The sequence below is a fragment of the Bombina bombina genome, chromosome 3 (assembly GCF_027579735.1).
Source record: "Bombina bombina isolate aBomBom1 chromosome 3, aBomBom1.pri, whole genome shotgun sequence".
NCBI classification, from domain to species: domain Eukaryota; kingdom Metazoa; phylum Chordata; class Amphibia; order Anura; family Bombinatoridae; genus Bombina; species Bombina bombina.
In genome coordinates this window covers 660,579,693-660,595,527 of record NC_069501.1, presented here as the reverse complement: position 1 = coordinate 660,595,527, position 15,835 = coordinate 660,579,693, and the positions used below count along the sequence as shown (strand labels likewise).

At 42.2% G+C, this 15,835-nt stretch overlaps 2 protein-coding genes across 3 annotated transcripts in view; one reads left to right on the top strand and one right to left on the bottom strand.

The window, feature by feature from the left end:
• Positions 1-9,954, top strand: part of RAI2 (retinoic acid induced 2) — a 138,295-nt gene extending 128,341 nt beyond the window's left edge. For both annotated transcript variants that reach the window (XM_053707391.1, XM_053707392.1), the window contains exon 2: positions 7,542-9,954. In XM_053707391.1, coding sequence (XP_053563366.1) covers positions 7,652-9,307 — 1,656 coding nt within the window. In that variant the 5' untranslated portion in view covers positions 7,542-7,651 and the 3' untranslated portion in view covers positions 9,308-9,954. The remainder of the gene's footprint in view (positions 1-7,541) is intronic.
• Positions 1-15,835, bottom strand: part of SCML2 (Scm polycomb group protein like 2) — a 787,256-nt gene that overhangs the window by 24,420 nt on the left and 747,001 nt on the right. The gene's annotated exons all lie outside the window — the stretch shown is intronic.

Genomic DNA, 15,835 nt, shown 5'->3' with positions numbered 1-15,835 from the left:
AAGGGAAGTAATTGTAATATTTCAGTATTTTCACTAATAAGCTGGCTTATTGATTTTCTTCAGAAAAATACAGGTGTTTTAGTGTAGCGCTAGTTGAAACCCTTGCTGATTTTTTGGATAGAAAATAGTGTATATGTGCGCTAGAAGAAAGCTATAGGGTTAATTGTAATTTCAAATATTTGATGTATATCAAATGATCATAAGTGAAATGAAAATATTTGCAAAATGTTTACAAAAATGTGTGCAAAGTGTGTTTGCAAATTTTTGCTGATATAAAATAGAAAATAATAAAATAGAAAATAATTTAAAAATGTGTTTTTTGTGCTTGCATGAAACAAAATCTTCAACAAAGGATAACTATTTTTGAGCTCGTATGTAACAAAATCTTCAACAATGGTCCGCCATACCTTTGATAAATATCCCCCTATAGCTTTCTTCTAGCGCACATATACACTATTTTCTATCCAAAAAAAATCACTTATTGATTTTCTTGCATAATAAAGGTAGATTTTTCACTTGAATATGAATTAGTGCAGAAAGCGTAAAAGGATAAACTATATTTCTAAATTTGTGTAATAATTACTTTTAGTCACTTAGTCACACACATATTTTGCCAGAGCTGCTTTATTATATATTTCAAAATCTGTTAGATTCATTCTTTTTTGTTCTCTAGCTAATTGAAGTTTTTTAAGACTTAATCTAGGCTTTCGTCTTCGCCAAAACAAGTTAACTAAACATTTGTTAATTAAATATAAATCAGATTTATATAACGGAAGTGGAATAGCTTGCATTAGATAAAGAAAAAAGGAAATAAAATAATTTTAAAGTTCATAAGGTAAACTATCAGGTCCCACAGTCTTTAATAGCAGATTCTACTTCTTCGTTTGTAATTAATACTTCAAGTACTTTTAATTGTTCTTGACTTGACATCTACTCTATCCCCCAAAAAAATTTCCGTACATCATCAATATTTGGACTAGAGTAAACCTTTTGATAATATGACAAAAATTCTCGGGTGATTTTTTTTTTTTTTTGTAGAGGTGATCATCCTTCCCTTAACTTTAATAGCAGCTATATATTGTATTTCTGTGCTTTAACCAAGTTAGCAAGATATTTTCCAAATCTATTTCTGAATCTGAGACTGTTCCAATAGAAATATTTATTCCAATTATATGAATTTCTTTCAATTAGATATTTATTATATGCGTTAGTTAATTGATTAGCAAGCTGGTCGCCTCCTTTGTTTCATTTTTTTTAAGACTAAAAAGATATGTTAACACCTCACCTCTAACCACAGAGTTAAAGGCTTCCTAGAATATTTCTATTTTCCATCTAAAGAGGAGGAGAGTCCACTGCTTCATTCATCCCTTGTGGAAAATAAGAACCTGGCCACCAGGAGGAGGCAAAGACACTCCAGCCAAAGGTTTAAATACCTCCCCCACTTCCCTCATTCCCCAGTCATTCTTTGCCTTTCGTCACAGAAGGTTGGCAGAGAAGTATCAGAATATTTGGAGTAGTCTCTTATGGAGGGTAGTACTCTTCGCAATGGGACTGGAGTTTTAAGTAGTCCTGTCAGCCTCTCAGTGAGAGCATGGGTGAAAGTTAGAGTCCAGAGATGCAGGGAGAGTTCTCCGAAACCATCCTGACTCATGTTAACAGCTCCTTAAGCAATCAGCGTTGTTGAGTTTTGCTGCCTGCTTTTATTCTCTCAAGTCCATGTCAGGAGCTACTAACCTGTCACTCTTGAAGGGCCGTGTTCCTGTTCCACGGCGTTGATTCTGGTAAGATCGTTTCATTATATATACATATGATAACTCATGAAGACAGGGTCACAGTGTGACTCTTTATCTGTATAGAATCTAGGGTAATACCCTCGGAAGGGGGTTATGGAACAGGGGGGGGATTTTAATATACATAATAATGTTTATTGTGTCTTTTGCTGCACTTGTGCGAGATGAGGCTCTGTCAATGTGAAACGGTTAGAGCGAGATTGAGGCGGGCTTTTTGGTGCGTCTCTTGCTCACTGCTCAGTGCAGGGGCGGTCCTGTATGGCATTCCAGGTGACCGGGTATGGCCTCAGTAATTTCCTCTTTCTCAACCTGTGTCCGGTGGAGACGAAAGCTGTTTCTAGTAGTCCGGGTCATAGGAGGTGGTGAGTAATTCCCCCGGCCATTTTGGATATAAAGGTGTTATTTAATCTATAATCAAAGTCCGTAATAAAGGCGCAAGCTATGGAGGACTCTGATATGTTGGAGGATACTCCTTCCTTATCTAAAACTACTGTGTATACTGTGAGGAGGTTCTGGTGGAACCGCCGTTACAGCTCTGTTCCACATGTTATGACAATATTACTACTTCTAAAAAGAATAAAGTATTTAGTACAACTGAGCCGTCCACCTCTGAGGGTTTTCCGTCCCGCGAGATACGTTCCCTACAAGCATCTCTGATTCCACAAGCAGTTCCCAAGGGCACTTCTAACCCTCCTGCGGGAGGGGCCCTTTGGCCTCCAGACTTCGTCGATCAATTGCAGACGGCGGTTTCTGCGGCCATAAATGCAATCAATTGCAGACGCTATTCGTCTCAGGGGTCTTCGACTCTGCTGAATATCTCGGACAGATTATCTGCGGAGGACAATTCCGACTTGTCAGAGGATGTCACTTCTGAGTCAGAATCGGCTACTTCTAGGCCTCCGTCCGCAGAGGAACCAGATTTTAAATTCAAGATGGAGCATTTGCGTTTTCTGCTGAAGGAAGTGCTTTCTACGCTGGAGGTTCCGGAACCGAAACTACCGGAGGAACCTTCGATCCCTAAACTAGATAGGGTTTATGAGGACAGGGTAGTGCCCCAGGCCTTCACGGTTCCTATCAAAATGTAAAAATGAATGGGAGAAACTAGGTTCGCCCTTTTCTCCTTCATCTTCTTTTAAGAAGCTTTTCCCCATTCCGGATGCGCAGCTTGAACTGAGGGGAACTGTCCCTAAGGTGGATGGTGCTATCTCCACGCTTGCTAAGAGAACGACCATTTCACTTGAGGATAGCTGCTCATTTAAGGAACCCATGGATAAAAAAATGGAGTCCATGTTGCGGAAGATGTTCCAACTGACAGGGTTCCTTTTACAACTGGCAGTGGCTGTCGCTGCGGTGACTGGTGTGGCTACCTACTGGTGTGACGCACTATCTTCAATGGTCGAGGTGGAGACTCCCCATGAGGAGATTTTGGATCAAATCAAAGCCTTAAGGGTAGCACATTCACTCATTTGTGATGCCAACATGCAGATTATTCGCCTGAATGCTAAGACGTCAGAGTTTTCTGTTTTAGCTTGCAGGGCTCGATGGCTAAAATTGTGGTCTGCTGACATGACATCTAAGTCTTGTTTGTTTTCTCTACCATTCAAGGGAAAGGTTTTGTTTGGCCCGGGCCTGGATTCTATCATATCTACAGTCACAGGTGGCAAGGGCACCTTCTTACCTCAGGATAAGAAGGCCAAACCGAAGGGATCTACTTTTCATCCCTTTCGTGCAGACAAGTCTCAGCGCCAGCAACCTTCCGCAAAATCTGAGCATTCTAAGGGATCTTGGAAGCCAGCAAACTCTTGGTATAAGTCCAAGCAGAACAAGAAGCCCGCTGAGTCAAAGTCGGCATGAAGGGGTGGCCCCTGACCCGTTCTTGGACCAGGTAGGGTGCAGACTATCTCTTTTTGTGGAGGCCTGGAGGGGAGATGTTACAGACTCTTGGGGTCCTGGAGGTCGTCGCCCAGGGGTACAGTATAGGTTTCAAATTGTGTCTGCCCAGAGGCAGGTTCCTCCTATCAAACATCTCTTCAACACCAGAAAAAAAGGGATGCCTTCCTGGGATGTGTGAGGGATCTCTCATCTCTCGGGGTAATCGTCCCAGTTCCTCCGGCAGAAAAAGGTCTGGGGTATTATTCAAACATTTTCGTGGTCCCAAAGAGTGAGGGCATGTTTCATCCAATTCTGGACCTCAAGACCCTAAACAAGTTTTTGTCAGTACCATCATTCAAGATGGAGACGATCAGGTCAATTTTGCCTCTGGTTCAGGAGGGGTAATTTATGATGACTATAGACCTGAAGGATGCTTACCTTCATGTTCCAATACAGAAGGATCACTTCAAATTTCTAAGGTTCACCTTCCTGGACCAGCACTTCCAGTTTGTGGCTCTTCCATTTGGTCTGACGAAGGCCCCAAGAAACTTTACAAAGGTTCTGGGAGCTCTACTCGCAGTAGTGAGAGCCAGAGGGATTGCAGTGGCTCCGTATCTGGACGATATCCTGGTCCAGGCTCCATTCTACAGTGTGGCAGAGAATCATTTGAGAGAGCTCCTCTTCCTACTTCGATCCCACGGGTGGAAGATAAACAAAGAAAAGAGTTAATTGGTCCCCAGCAACAGGGTGGAGTTCCTGGGTACGATACTAGATTATTCTGTAATGAAGATATTTATGACAGACTAGAGACGTTGCAAGATTGCGTCCAACTGTCTAGCCCTGCAGACATGCTCCAGGACATCTGTGGCCAGGTGTATGGATGTAATCAGGCTCATGGTATCCAGCATAGATGTCATTCCATTCACCAGGTTCCATCTCAGACCTCTGCAGCTGTGCATGTTGAGACAATGGAATGGCGATCACTCAAATTTGTCCCAACAGATATCCTTGGACAGACCGGTGAGGGAGTCCCTGTCTTGGTGGACCTGACCAGGACAGTTGTCCCAGGGGATTTCATTCCTGCGACCATCCTGGGAAATTGTAACTACGGATGCGAGTCGTTTGGGGTGCCAGAAAGGCACAAGTCAGATGGACTCAAGAGGAATCGAGTCTACCTATAAATATTCTGGAGCTTCGAGCAATATTCAACGCTCTGAAGGCTTGGTCCCCTCTGGGGTCATCCCATTTCATCAGATTCCAATCGGACAACATCACCTCGGTGGCTTACATAAACCACCGGGAGGGGGGGCGACGAGAAGCTCCCTAGCAATGAGGGAAGTATCTCGGATTCTGGAATGGGCAGAAACTCACAATTGTTCACTCTCAGCAATTTTCTGAGCAGACAGATGTTTCATCCAGGGGAATGGTCTCTCTACCCCGAGATGTTTGCGGAGATCTGCAGCAGATGGGGGATGCCGGAAATAGATCTCATGGTGTCCAGACTCAATTGCAAACTACCCTGATACGGGTTGAGATCCAGGGACCCCCAGGCGGAACTGATAGATTCCTTGGCAGTACCTTGGGACTTCAACCTTATCTACATATTTCCTTTGTTGCCTCTTCTACCTCGAGTAGTGGCCCGCATCAAACAGGAGCAAGCTTCAGCTATTCTGATTGCTCCGTTGTGGCCGCGGTTTGCGGATCTAGTGGCGATGTCGTCATATCTGCCATGGAAGTTACCTTGTCGCAGGGACCTGCTAGTTCAAGGTTCTATTCTACATCAAAGTCTCGATTCTCTGAGGCTGACTGCGTGGACATTGAAGCCTAGTCTTAACCAAAAGAGGTTTTTCGGAGAGAGTGACCGACATTCTCGTCCAAGTTAGGAAGCCGGTCACTAGACGCATCTACCACAAGGTGTGGAGAACCTACTTGTCCTGGTGTGAGAAACGAGGATACCCATGGCATAAGGTCAAGGTATCCAGTATTTTGGCCTTTCTCCAGGATGGTGTGGATAAGGTTCTTGCCGCCAGTTCCTTAAGGGGACAGATCTCGACTTTATCTGTACTGTTGCATAAGAAGCTTGAGGAGCTTCCTGACATTCAGTCCTTTGTTCAGGCTCTGGTTAGGATTAGACCGGTTTTCAGAAATCCGGCTCCTCCCTGGAGCTTAAGGTCTTGCAGAGGGCTTCGTTTGAGCCTATGCATGCCCTGGACATTAAGATTCTCTCATGTAAGGTCCTATTGTTATTGGCTATTGCATCAGCACGCAGAGTCTCTGAGTTGACGGCCTTACAATTTGAGCCTCCTTACTTGGTTTTTCATGCTGACAAGGCCGTTCTGCGAACAGGTTTGGGATTTCTTTCCAAGGTAGTGTCGAGCTGTAACATTAACCAGGAAATAGTGGTTCCTTCCTTGTGTCCTAACCCCTTGTCTTCGAAGGACAGGTTACTTCATAATCTGGATGTGGTTTGGGCCTTGAAGTTTTATCTTCAAGCCACGAAGGAGTTTAGACAGGCGTCGTTCTTATTTGTTGTGTATTCTAGAAGGCGCAGGGGGCCTCTGCAAATTCTCTATCAGAGGATTACGGCTCACTCGACTAGAGCTGTGGCCTCTTCGTGGGCCTTTAAGAATGAGGCTTCTATGGAGCAGATTTGTAAGGCGGCAACCTGGTCATCCTTACATACTTTTGCAAAATTTTACAAATTTGATGTTTTTGCTTCGGCGGAAGCTTTTGGGAGAAAGGTTTTGCAGGCTGTGGTGCCCTCAGTATAGGGTCTGCCTCCTTGACCCTCCTGTTTTCTTCATTCAGTGTCCTCTAGAGCTTGGGTATTTGTTCCCACAAGTGATGAATGAAGCAGTGGGCTCTCCTCCCCTTTAGATGGAAAACATAAATTATGCTTACCTGATAATTTCATTTCCATTGCGGGGAGGAGAGTCCATTGCACCCGCCCGTTCTCCGGAGGGCGGACCCAAATTTATTTTGTTCTTCTGGCACCATTTATACCGATATTTCTCCTACGGTTCCTTGTTCCCTTGGCAGAATGACTGGGGGAGGAGGGAAGTGGGAGAGGTATTTAAGCCTTTGGCTGGGGTGTCTTTGCCTCCTCCTGGTGGCCAGGTTCTTATTTCCCACAAGTGATATGAAGCAGTGGACTCTCCTCCCCACAATGGAAATTAAATTATCAGGTAAGCATAATTTATGGGGGGTTTTTTAGATCATTTTTATTAAAACAATAATATTCTTCCCATTTGTTTTTCAGAAATTGAATACATTTATTTTTATTAGTCAGATATTTTAGGAATCTTAAACCCTGCATCTTTTACCACTTTCTCAATTGAGAATTCTATTGTTATTGGTGAATGTTCTGAAATAGTAATTTCCTTAATTTCATTTTTTGACAAAATCTATTAAAATTGAAGAAATCGAAAAATAATCAATGCGTGAATATGACTTGTGTAAAAAAAGCCCTTTCATTTGGATTCCTAATAGCACAAGATTAGTTTAAAATATGAAAAGAACACTGTATTAGTTACGCTATAAATATTAAATGTTCAAAGCACAAACTTTTTTTGTTGTTAAATACAGGGGGTGGCAAACCTTTATGACTGTGTGTGCCCAAATTTGTCGATATTTTTTTTATTTAAATGAACATTATTTCTTTTTAATCCATAATGTGCATCAATAATTAGAATTAACACATATCATGAATTCCTAAACATTTTTTTTTATTAAAACCAAGCAGTGTGGTGGTAGCCCACAGGTGGAGAGCTAGCAAATTTGTTACGAGTGCCACCTTGGGCAATTGTACAATAGATTTGCCACCCCTGATAGAGTAGTTATATGCATTCAAGTCTCTAACAAAATTTTTCTGCTTTTCAGGCCATGAACATGCATGTGAGTGACATTCCCTGCAAGGCTGGCTCTAAGGTTTACTTTAAGGAAATGTAAGCACGATAATCTGAACAAAGTTGTGTACCAACAGCAGAAAAATGGAGGAGCTATATAAAGACACTCCAGAACTACAAATAGACTTGAACAATCCTCCCTCTACTATCCAGAACAATAAGCTTGAAAATGGGGTTGCACAGCTGATTACAGCCGAAGCGTGGAATATTAATCCTTCAGGCCTTATGAAAAAAGCCTTATCACCTCTGATACCTGGTCCAGCACCATCTGTTCTTAGCCCACCTTCGGATTCACAAAGCGGAGTAGCATTGAAGGTGGCTGCAACCGTGCTTCAGCCAATTTGTCTGGGAGAAAATCCAGTGGTTTTGCCAATCCATTGGCAGGTAGCTAGTGGCACATCACCACAAATGAACACAAACAGTAGCACGCCCTACGTCATAACCACACAAGGTCCCGTCCCACTGCCTTTACTTTTGGAGCAACATGTATTTCAGCACTTGAATTCTCCACTTGTTTTGTCCCAAGCCCCACCATGTTCTACTACCCCCATCCAGAATCCACTTTTTTCAGGACCAGCTGCATCTGTGGCTCAGCCACAAATTTTAGATGAGAAGACTTCTAGCCCAGTACAGGAGGCTGTGTTGCCACCAGTGTTTCAAACACCAGGCTTCACAGCTGTGTTACAGGATTTGTTTCCTTCACCAAACAGTTTGGGAGCACCATCTCCCTGTCATGTTTCTCCAGATTATGCATCTCCTAATCTTCACTCTGTTCCACCTCAAGCCTTTAACTCACCTTTGTCACCACTTGTTCCTCCAGCTACCCTGCTGGTACCATACCCTGTAATAGTGCCACTGCCTGTTCCAGTGCCTATACCAATACCAATTCCAATCCCAATGCCCCCCACAGAGTGTAAAGGGACAGCAGACTTTCCAAAATCTACAGAAATTCCAAAGAGCTGCAAAGCTACCCAGACCCCTTTGGAGAAAGAGGAAGTCAAGCCTTTTGAACTTACAACCAAACAAGAGTTTTTACAATTTAATCGCCACACAGTGATTAAAATGAGTAATGAAAATGAGGCACTGGACCTCTCATTGAAAAATGAGCCGCAAGTTAATAGTGAAGCAAGTACTCAAGTTTTTCAGGAAGATGGTGTTCTAGATTTGTCTGTACCATTATCTAAGAGATGTGGAAATTTGAGTACTCAAATCAGCACAACATTTTCTTGTGGGTCTTTGACTGAGCCCATAGGGAATTCCAATGGCAAGAATGCTTCTGTTGTGACCCCCTTAAATCCTCATCTACATCACGAGATGACGCAAAAGCAAGACAGTAGAATTATATGCAACAACTCCACAGAACTTCTGGTCCAACAAAAGTGGGGTGCTGAACAAAACAGAGCCTCCCATGATCCAAAAACTGACAACAATATTGAAATAGTGAATAGCTCCCAGACAGCAAAAGTCATTGTATCAGTCAAGGATGCAGTGCCTGCTATCTTCTGTGGTAAAATAAAAGGAGTTTCCACAAAAAACTTTTCTTTTAAAAGGGACATGCCACAGGACTCTTCTGTACAGTGCTATGATGTGAAGAGTCAGGGTGAGAATAGGGAAAATGCTGAAGCACTACGAAAGCCCATTAAAAACAGAAGTGTAAAGTTAAAGAAAGTCAGTTCACAAGAAATACATATTCTTCCAATTAAAAAGCAGCGACTGGCTGCATTTTTCCCAAGAAAATAGCTGTTTATCACTACATAGTGAAAAAAGCAGTATGAAATTAATTTACAACACATCATTAGCCTAATAAAAAAAAAGTAAAATATTTAAATGTTTTTTTGGGCCAGTTTATATAGTGAAAGACAGTGTTGCTCTATTTGACAAGAAAATTTGTTGTTAAGAATTATTGTTGACTTTGAACTTTTAAGTGCTACAAATGCTATTGGGGCCTCATTGTAGCAGTAAGGGAATAGCTCTACCAGTCGATATTTCTTTGTAATTTATTATATTTAAGATGGAAGACAAGAGTTTAATAGAGCTAAATAAACGTCATCATTTGTAACATGTATCTTAGCAGGTATAACCTTTTAGAGAACAGACAAAAAAATGAAAACATGAAGATTTTCTTGATAGTCCTCTATGGTGATTTGCCTTCTACATTGAACTTGCCTTTAAACATGTATGGCAATCAGTACTTTTCTACTATTTTAACTTGTACTGTATTTACAAAGTAAAAGAATAACATATTTTTAAGTGGATTGCACATTTTAGGCTTTTCTTATAGCAATGATTTGGCCAGAATGGTTTTTCTGCCAAAAATTGCTTTAAAGTTGTATTTAATATGAACTGCTACAATGCATATTTAAAATAAATGTTTGTAAGTGCTATAATAGGCTGCCAAAGGTTTGTTTGTTTTTTTACAATGTGTGTGTTATTTAATTGTGAATGAGATTTGTAATTGCACTTATTGTTTGTTTTATTCATTTTCTTAAAGGCACATTAAAGTAAGAAAAAAACAAAAAAACAACCTGCTATATAATAATGACAGACTAGTTTATACTTTAGGTACTCAGACACTTTACAATTCATATAAAAACCTAATATATATATATATATATATATATATATATATATATATATATATATATATATATATATATATATTTATATTTATTTATATAAACCAAGTGTAGAGAAGGTGCTTGCAATGGGTATGCAAATAGAACAAACACAAATGGGATAATTAAAAATTAATCAAAAAATGAACAGTGCATCAATGTATATAAATATATATAAATGTATAAACAACATGAAGTCCAATTAGTCATGCAAATTCGGAGTTCCAAATATAAATTAAATTCATATCCATATGTGGAAAAAAACACTATTAAGAAAAACAACTGTTGAAAAAGCCCTTACGGGATTTCTACTTACAGATTTAAACCTCAATCCAATGAGGTAAGTGCCGTACACTTCAAGAGGAGACTCCACTTCCACCACTCTGTAATCTTGCTTCAGTCTTCCCTGGGTATGGTATACTTCCCTTCCCACGATATACAGCAGAGGGGAATAAGAAAGATAAAACAAAGACTAGTGCAACACTGTATATTAAAGTAAATGTAAATTTTGATGCTAAAGTGTCCGGTTTTTAAAAATTTGATTAAAAACAGGGGCACTTTAATTCATTAAAATTTACATTTCACTCGTGTTGTGAAAAAAACACCATACCTTTTAAACTTGACAGCAGTTCCAGCTTCCTCCAGTCGTCGCAAGCCATTTCTGATGTCAGAAATGATGGGTAGGTCATCTTCCAATCACGGCTTTTCCCCCGGGGGAATTAGTGTCTGATTCAACGCTGTGATTGGAGGAAGCCTGATTCCTCATTTTAGACCCAGGAAGAGGCTTTGCGACGGGTGGAGGAAGCTGAAGCTGCTGTCAAGTTTAAAAGGTAAGTATTTTTTCACAACAGGAGTGAAATGGAAATTTTGATGAATTAAAGTGCCCCTGTTTTTAATCGAATTTTTAAAAACTGGGCACTTTAGCATCAAAATTTACATTTACTTTAAAGAGACATTTTTAATCTTAAATTGCACTCAAAGGTAAAAAATGCTTACAGTTTAAAACCTCAATCACATATGAGGTATCAGTAGCGCTCAATAAAACATATACAAGTGTGCTAAACTTCTTCCCAAGTCTATACGGCACAGGTGCAAATAAAGTTTTATAAAAAAAAGTGTCACCCAGGTTGGGGTCCCAAATATTAGCGTCTTTAGTAGTATCCTTACACGTTTCAAAGGTTGTAGATATCAATACCTTCTTTGTCAGAGGGTCTGTGCTGTATTGACTTTGGAAAAAGTTTAGCATACTTGTATATGTTTTATTTGGCGCTACTGATACCTCATATGCGATTGAGGTTTTAAAGGGTGACCATTTTTACCTTTGAGTGCAATTTTAGATTAAAAAACAAATTATGCTTACCTGATAATTTTCTTTTCTTCAGATGGAAAGAGTCCACAGCTACATTTATTACTTTTGGGAATTCAGAACCTGGCCACCAGGAGGAAACAAAGACACCCCAGCCAAAGGCTTAAATACCCCTCCCACTTCCCTCATCCCCCAGTCATTCTGCAGAGGAACAAGGAACAGTAGAAGAAATATCAGGGTGAAAGGTGCCAGAAGAAAATAACAGACGCCCCTTAAAAACACGTGCGGGGAACTGTGGACTCTTTCCATCTGAAGAAAAGAAAATTATCAGGTAAGCATAATTGAAGTTTTTCTTCATAAATGGAAAGAGTCCACAGCTGCATTGATTACTTTTGGGAAACAATACCCAAGCTATTGAGGACACTGAATGCTCAAACGGGAGAGTACAAAAGGCGGCCCATTCTGAGGGCACCAGGCCTGAAAACCCCTACCCAACAAAAAAAACAAAAAACGCTTCGTCCGAAGCCAAGAAAATTTGAAAAAGAAAATTTAAGAAAGACGAGGCCTCAAGGACACTGACCCGCAGATAGTCAACCAGCCTTGATAGAGACCGCAGGGAGAAACACAACTGAGCCAGCATGCCTCCAGGAGACACCGGCGCCCAGTACGGGCTCCTCAACCACACACCCCGTACCAGAGAAGGAGACCAACTAATGTAAACTCCCAAAAGGGAAGAATATGGAGGAACAATCGAGAATTCCCGGAAGACCCTAAAAGGGGTATAACAGTTTTCAAGAAAAGGAAACACCAAGAACAAGCCAAGCTCACAAAGACCAAAACCAGTAGTGAGCAACAAGGGGAGGCAACGTCCAGACCCCAGAATGTACAGAAACCCCAAAGATAAAACCGGGAATCCGACACAGAGAATAACTTCTCCTAAGATAGTGCAACCGCACCCTAAAAGATAAGTGAAGACAGAGTCCACAAGACTCAAGGAGCTCAAAATATTGAGTCTTCAGAAAACGATATACGTGCAGCAAACCCAGAAAGGCAAACCCTTGGGTCAACACCACACGCTACAGTCATACCAGGATGACTAATTAAAATACTTGCAGGCAAGCCAGGTTACAAACAGTAACCAACAGACTGCAAAATATCCACTAAGCAGTGGACCCAGCACAGGCTTAACCAAAAAAACGCCAGTCCTACTCACATCTCTTGAACATGGAGAAAGCACAGAAACCTCAAAAAAGCTCACCTTACCACAAGGATCCAAATGCGAACAATAGAGTCTTGGCAAAAGTCTGCCAACACACAGACAAGGTGCAAACGGCTGCAACAGAGTTCAAACCGCAAACCTTAAGCCTGCTAGGCAGCAAGTAATCCATAGGCCACTACAGCTGGCTGTCAGGTCTGAAAAGACAGGGGAACAGAAAAAAAACCCAAACACCAGTCCCCAGAAAGCGGACGAAAAAAGAGACCCAGCACGAACTCCATGACAGCCTCAAATATGGAGACATCATCTCCTTTTTTTTTCTTTTCTTTTTTTTTTTTTAAAAAACTTCCGCTTTGGAAGGCTAGCTGACACCAGAAGCAAACGTCAGATCAGAAAGCAGGAGCTTTGCCTGGATTCAAACCCATAACCTCCTGCTTCGGGAGCTGTGGGGCTAACCACTAAACCACATATCCCTTCCAGAAAGCGGATCGCTCTCCTCTAGAGGATAATAAAACACCTGATCCAACAACCTGTACACCGGACAGGACAACCAATCTCCAGAGGGAGGAAAACCCCACCCCCATAAGGAGGAGAAACTACCCCCGAAAGGGAGAGAACGGAAAGGAACAGCGCACAAGCTCATACGACATGAAGCCATAGGCTGAAAAAAACAATCCAAATGAAAATCATCTAGACATCCTAGATGAACACTGAGCAACTCTCCAAAAAGTGTAGCACACCTCAGTCAAAAGGCACAGAAAACCTGGCTAAGCTGCTAACAGCTCAACTGTCTTGACGAAAGGTCCTATCCTATGTTCCCTGGAAAAACTGGATCGCACCGAACCAGCCACAGGATCATAAGTCTTCCAGACATCCAGAAGATCGACAACCAAAACTATAGCCCTGTTCAAGGGAACATTACAGGGAACCTAAACTGACTAATCCGGAGAACTAGAATAAGACTCACTCGGAAATCCCAACACAAAGGAAGAGAAAAGCCCTTGCAGGAGTCCAACACTCCAAAAGGAGTTAAAGTATGACAGAGTCGCACTAAGAGCCTAGAGCCCAAAAAGGCGTTAAAACAACACCCAGAGAGAACATTGAGGACAAGTCACCCGAAGAGTGAATAAAACAAAGGCTAGCCTCCATAATCTCCTTAGAAGTACCAGATGACCGTACCTAAGAAAAAAGAAAACCCATAAGCAAAGCTTGGAGAAGGAGACAACACGGCCTATCATCCCTGATAGGGAACGACTAAATCCCCAAAGTAGGAAAAGCCACAAGGCCCTCCCATAAGGTGGCCAAGACCACTAAGGATCAACGAACAAAGTCCCAAAGTCTCATCCGAAGAAGAGAACCTCAAAAGGAAAATCCAAAAAGGACAATTCCAAGAGCCGCCGAAGGCAAGCCCGCCAAAACCGGCGACAAGGAGGTCCTAAGTGCTCCCAACCTACAACCCATGTGGGAAAGGAAACACTCCACATCCCGACATAAAATCACAATCAACGAGAGAGTCGCAGCAGAACTCCACCGAGTCCCAGTTGACCAGCTTGAGAGGATAATTGAGGACTGAAGCAATCCCCCATGCCTCACGGACCCTCAGGTCCTCAGATGCTTAGCTGAAACGTATAAAAGAAAATGAGAGTAACACAATAATATGTGCGGCACGTGGCGCCCAACCGGACTAGCCAGGCAGAACAGGCGCCACGTGTCTGAATTAGGCCTTGAGACAGAAGGATCTGAACCCAATCAGGACCAGCCTGAACAAAGGGCCATCACTGTCAAGGCCGTACAGAAACCCCCCTAGGGAGGGAGAAACAGCAGACACACATAGGACTAAACACGTCCATAAAAAACGTCCTTAGAAGTAACAGCCAAACAATCATGAGTATCGATTCCAGGCAAACTTGCCTAAGAAAATATAAAACCAACATGAGCTTTAATACAAAAGAAAATAGAAGATAAGGCAACCCGCAGGTTTATCGCCTAAGAAGAACAGACGCACCCGCAGGAACGGCCCCACAGGGATCCTGTTCTACCAAGCTCAAACTGGAAGGAGTACTCGATAACAAGACTATAAGAAGATTACTTCATCCCCTTATGTCTAATTCTGCAAGCTATTCGAAGAAGCAGACTGAAAAGTTTCAGATCCATTAGGGATGGGATCTCCCGACAAGGCCAAAGCGTGCCTCAAAAGAACACAAATGCGAGTCAGCCTATACCGAAAAGCAGAGCATACCCCCACCGGAGCGAGACGACTCCGGCCCCGAAGGTTTACCCCCTGAAGCCTCAGGGACAGTCGTTCCCCCAGAGAGCTGAACAGGCCACCTCATGTCTGAAGAGTCCTGGATAACGGAACACGAACAGTATCGAAAACCAACTTCTGGAAGTTGCATACGCGCTAGTGCCAAAATGATGGAGATGTGACATTGTGCCAATACCCATGGCGGGAAGAAGCTGCCTTCCTGAGAAGAAAAAGCAAAGTCTGGGTTACCTGCATGCATAGTAAGAGATGGTGGAAGGGAACTTGCCACTCGGAGGACAGAGTCCCCAGAGGCGGATGGCTCAGCGCTCCCTTGATTCCCCAATCCTGAGGAATTGAGCACTCTAATACGGCATTCAGAACATAACTGATAAGCTAGTATCATTCGGGGCAACACGCATTCTGCGCAAGGAGTAGAAACTGAAACAGAGACGTCCGTCTCCACAATATCAAACTCCTCCATAGCTAGGATATTAATAAAAAAATTGGACCAAAAACTTAAACGGCACCTGACACCCACAATGGCTGGTGCACTCACCACCTCCTAAAAGCCCGACACCAGCAGATCAGAATTTCTATGTCACCACAAGGTCAGGAATGCGGAAATAGAGAGTCAAAAATGTGACCACGCGACTACAAGGTGAACCGTACAGTCCAGAAAAAGCGCGCCCGACTGAAAGGCCGCTTGACTTCCAAAGGCTGCTATGTTCCACAACGACATGAGCCAAAGTAACACTACACATAAGCAGGTCGAATCACATAACAAACATGATTTAAAAAAAAAAACCCTCAGGAGATATTAACCCTTGATTCCAAGATACAAAAGAAGCCTCACTGAGACCCTGATTTATAGTTAGTTCCGCAAGGT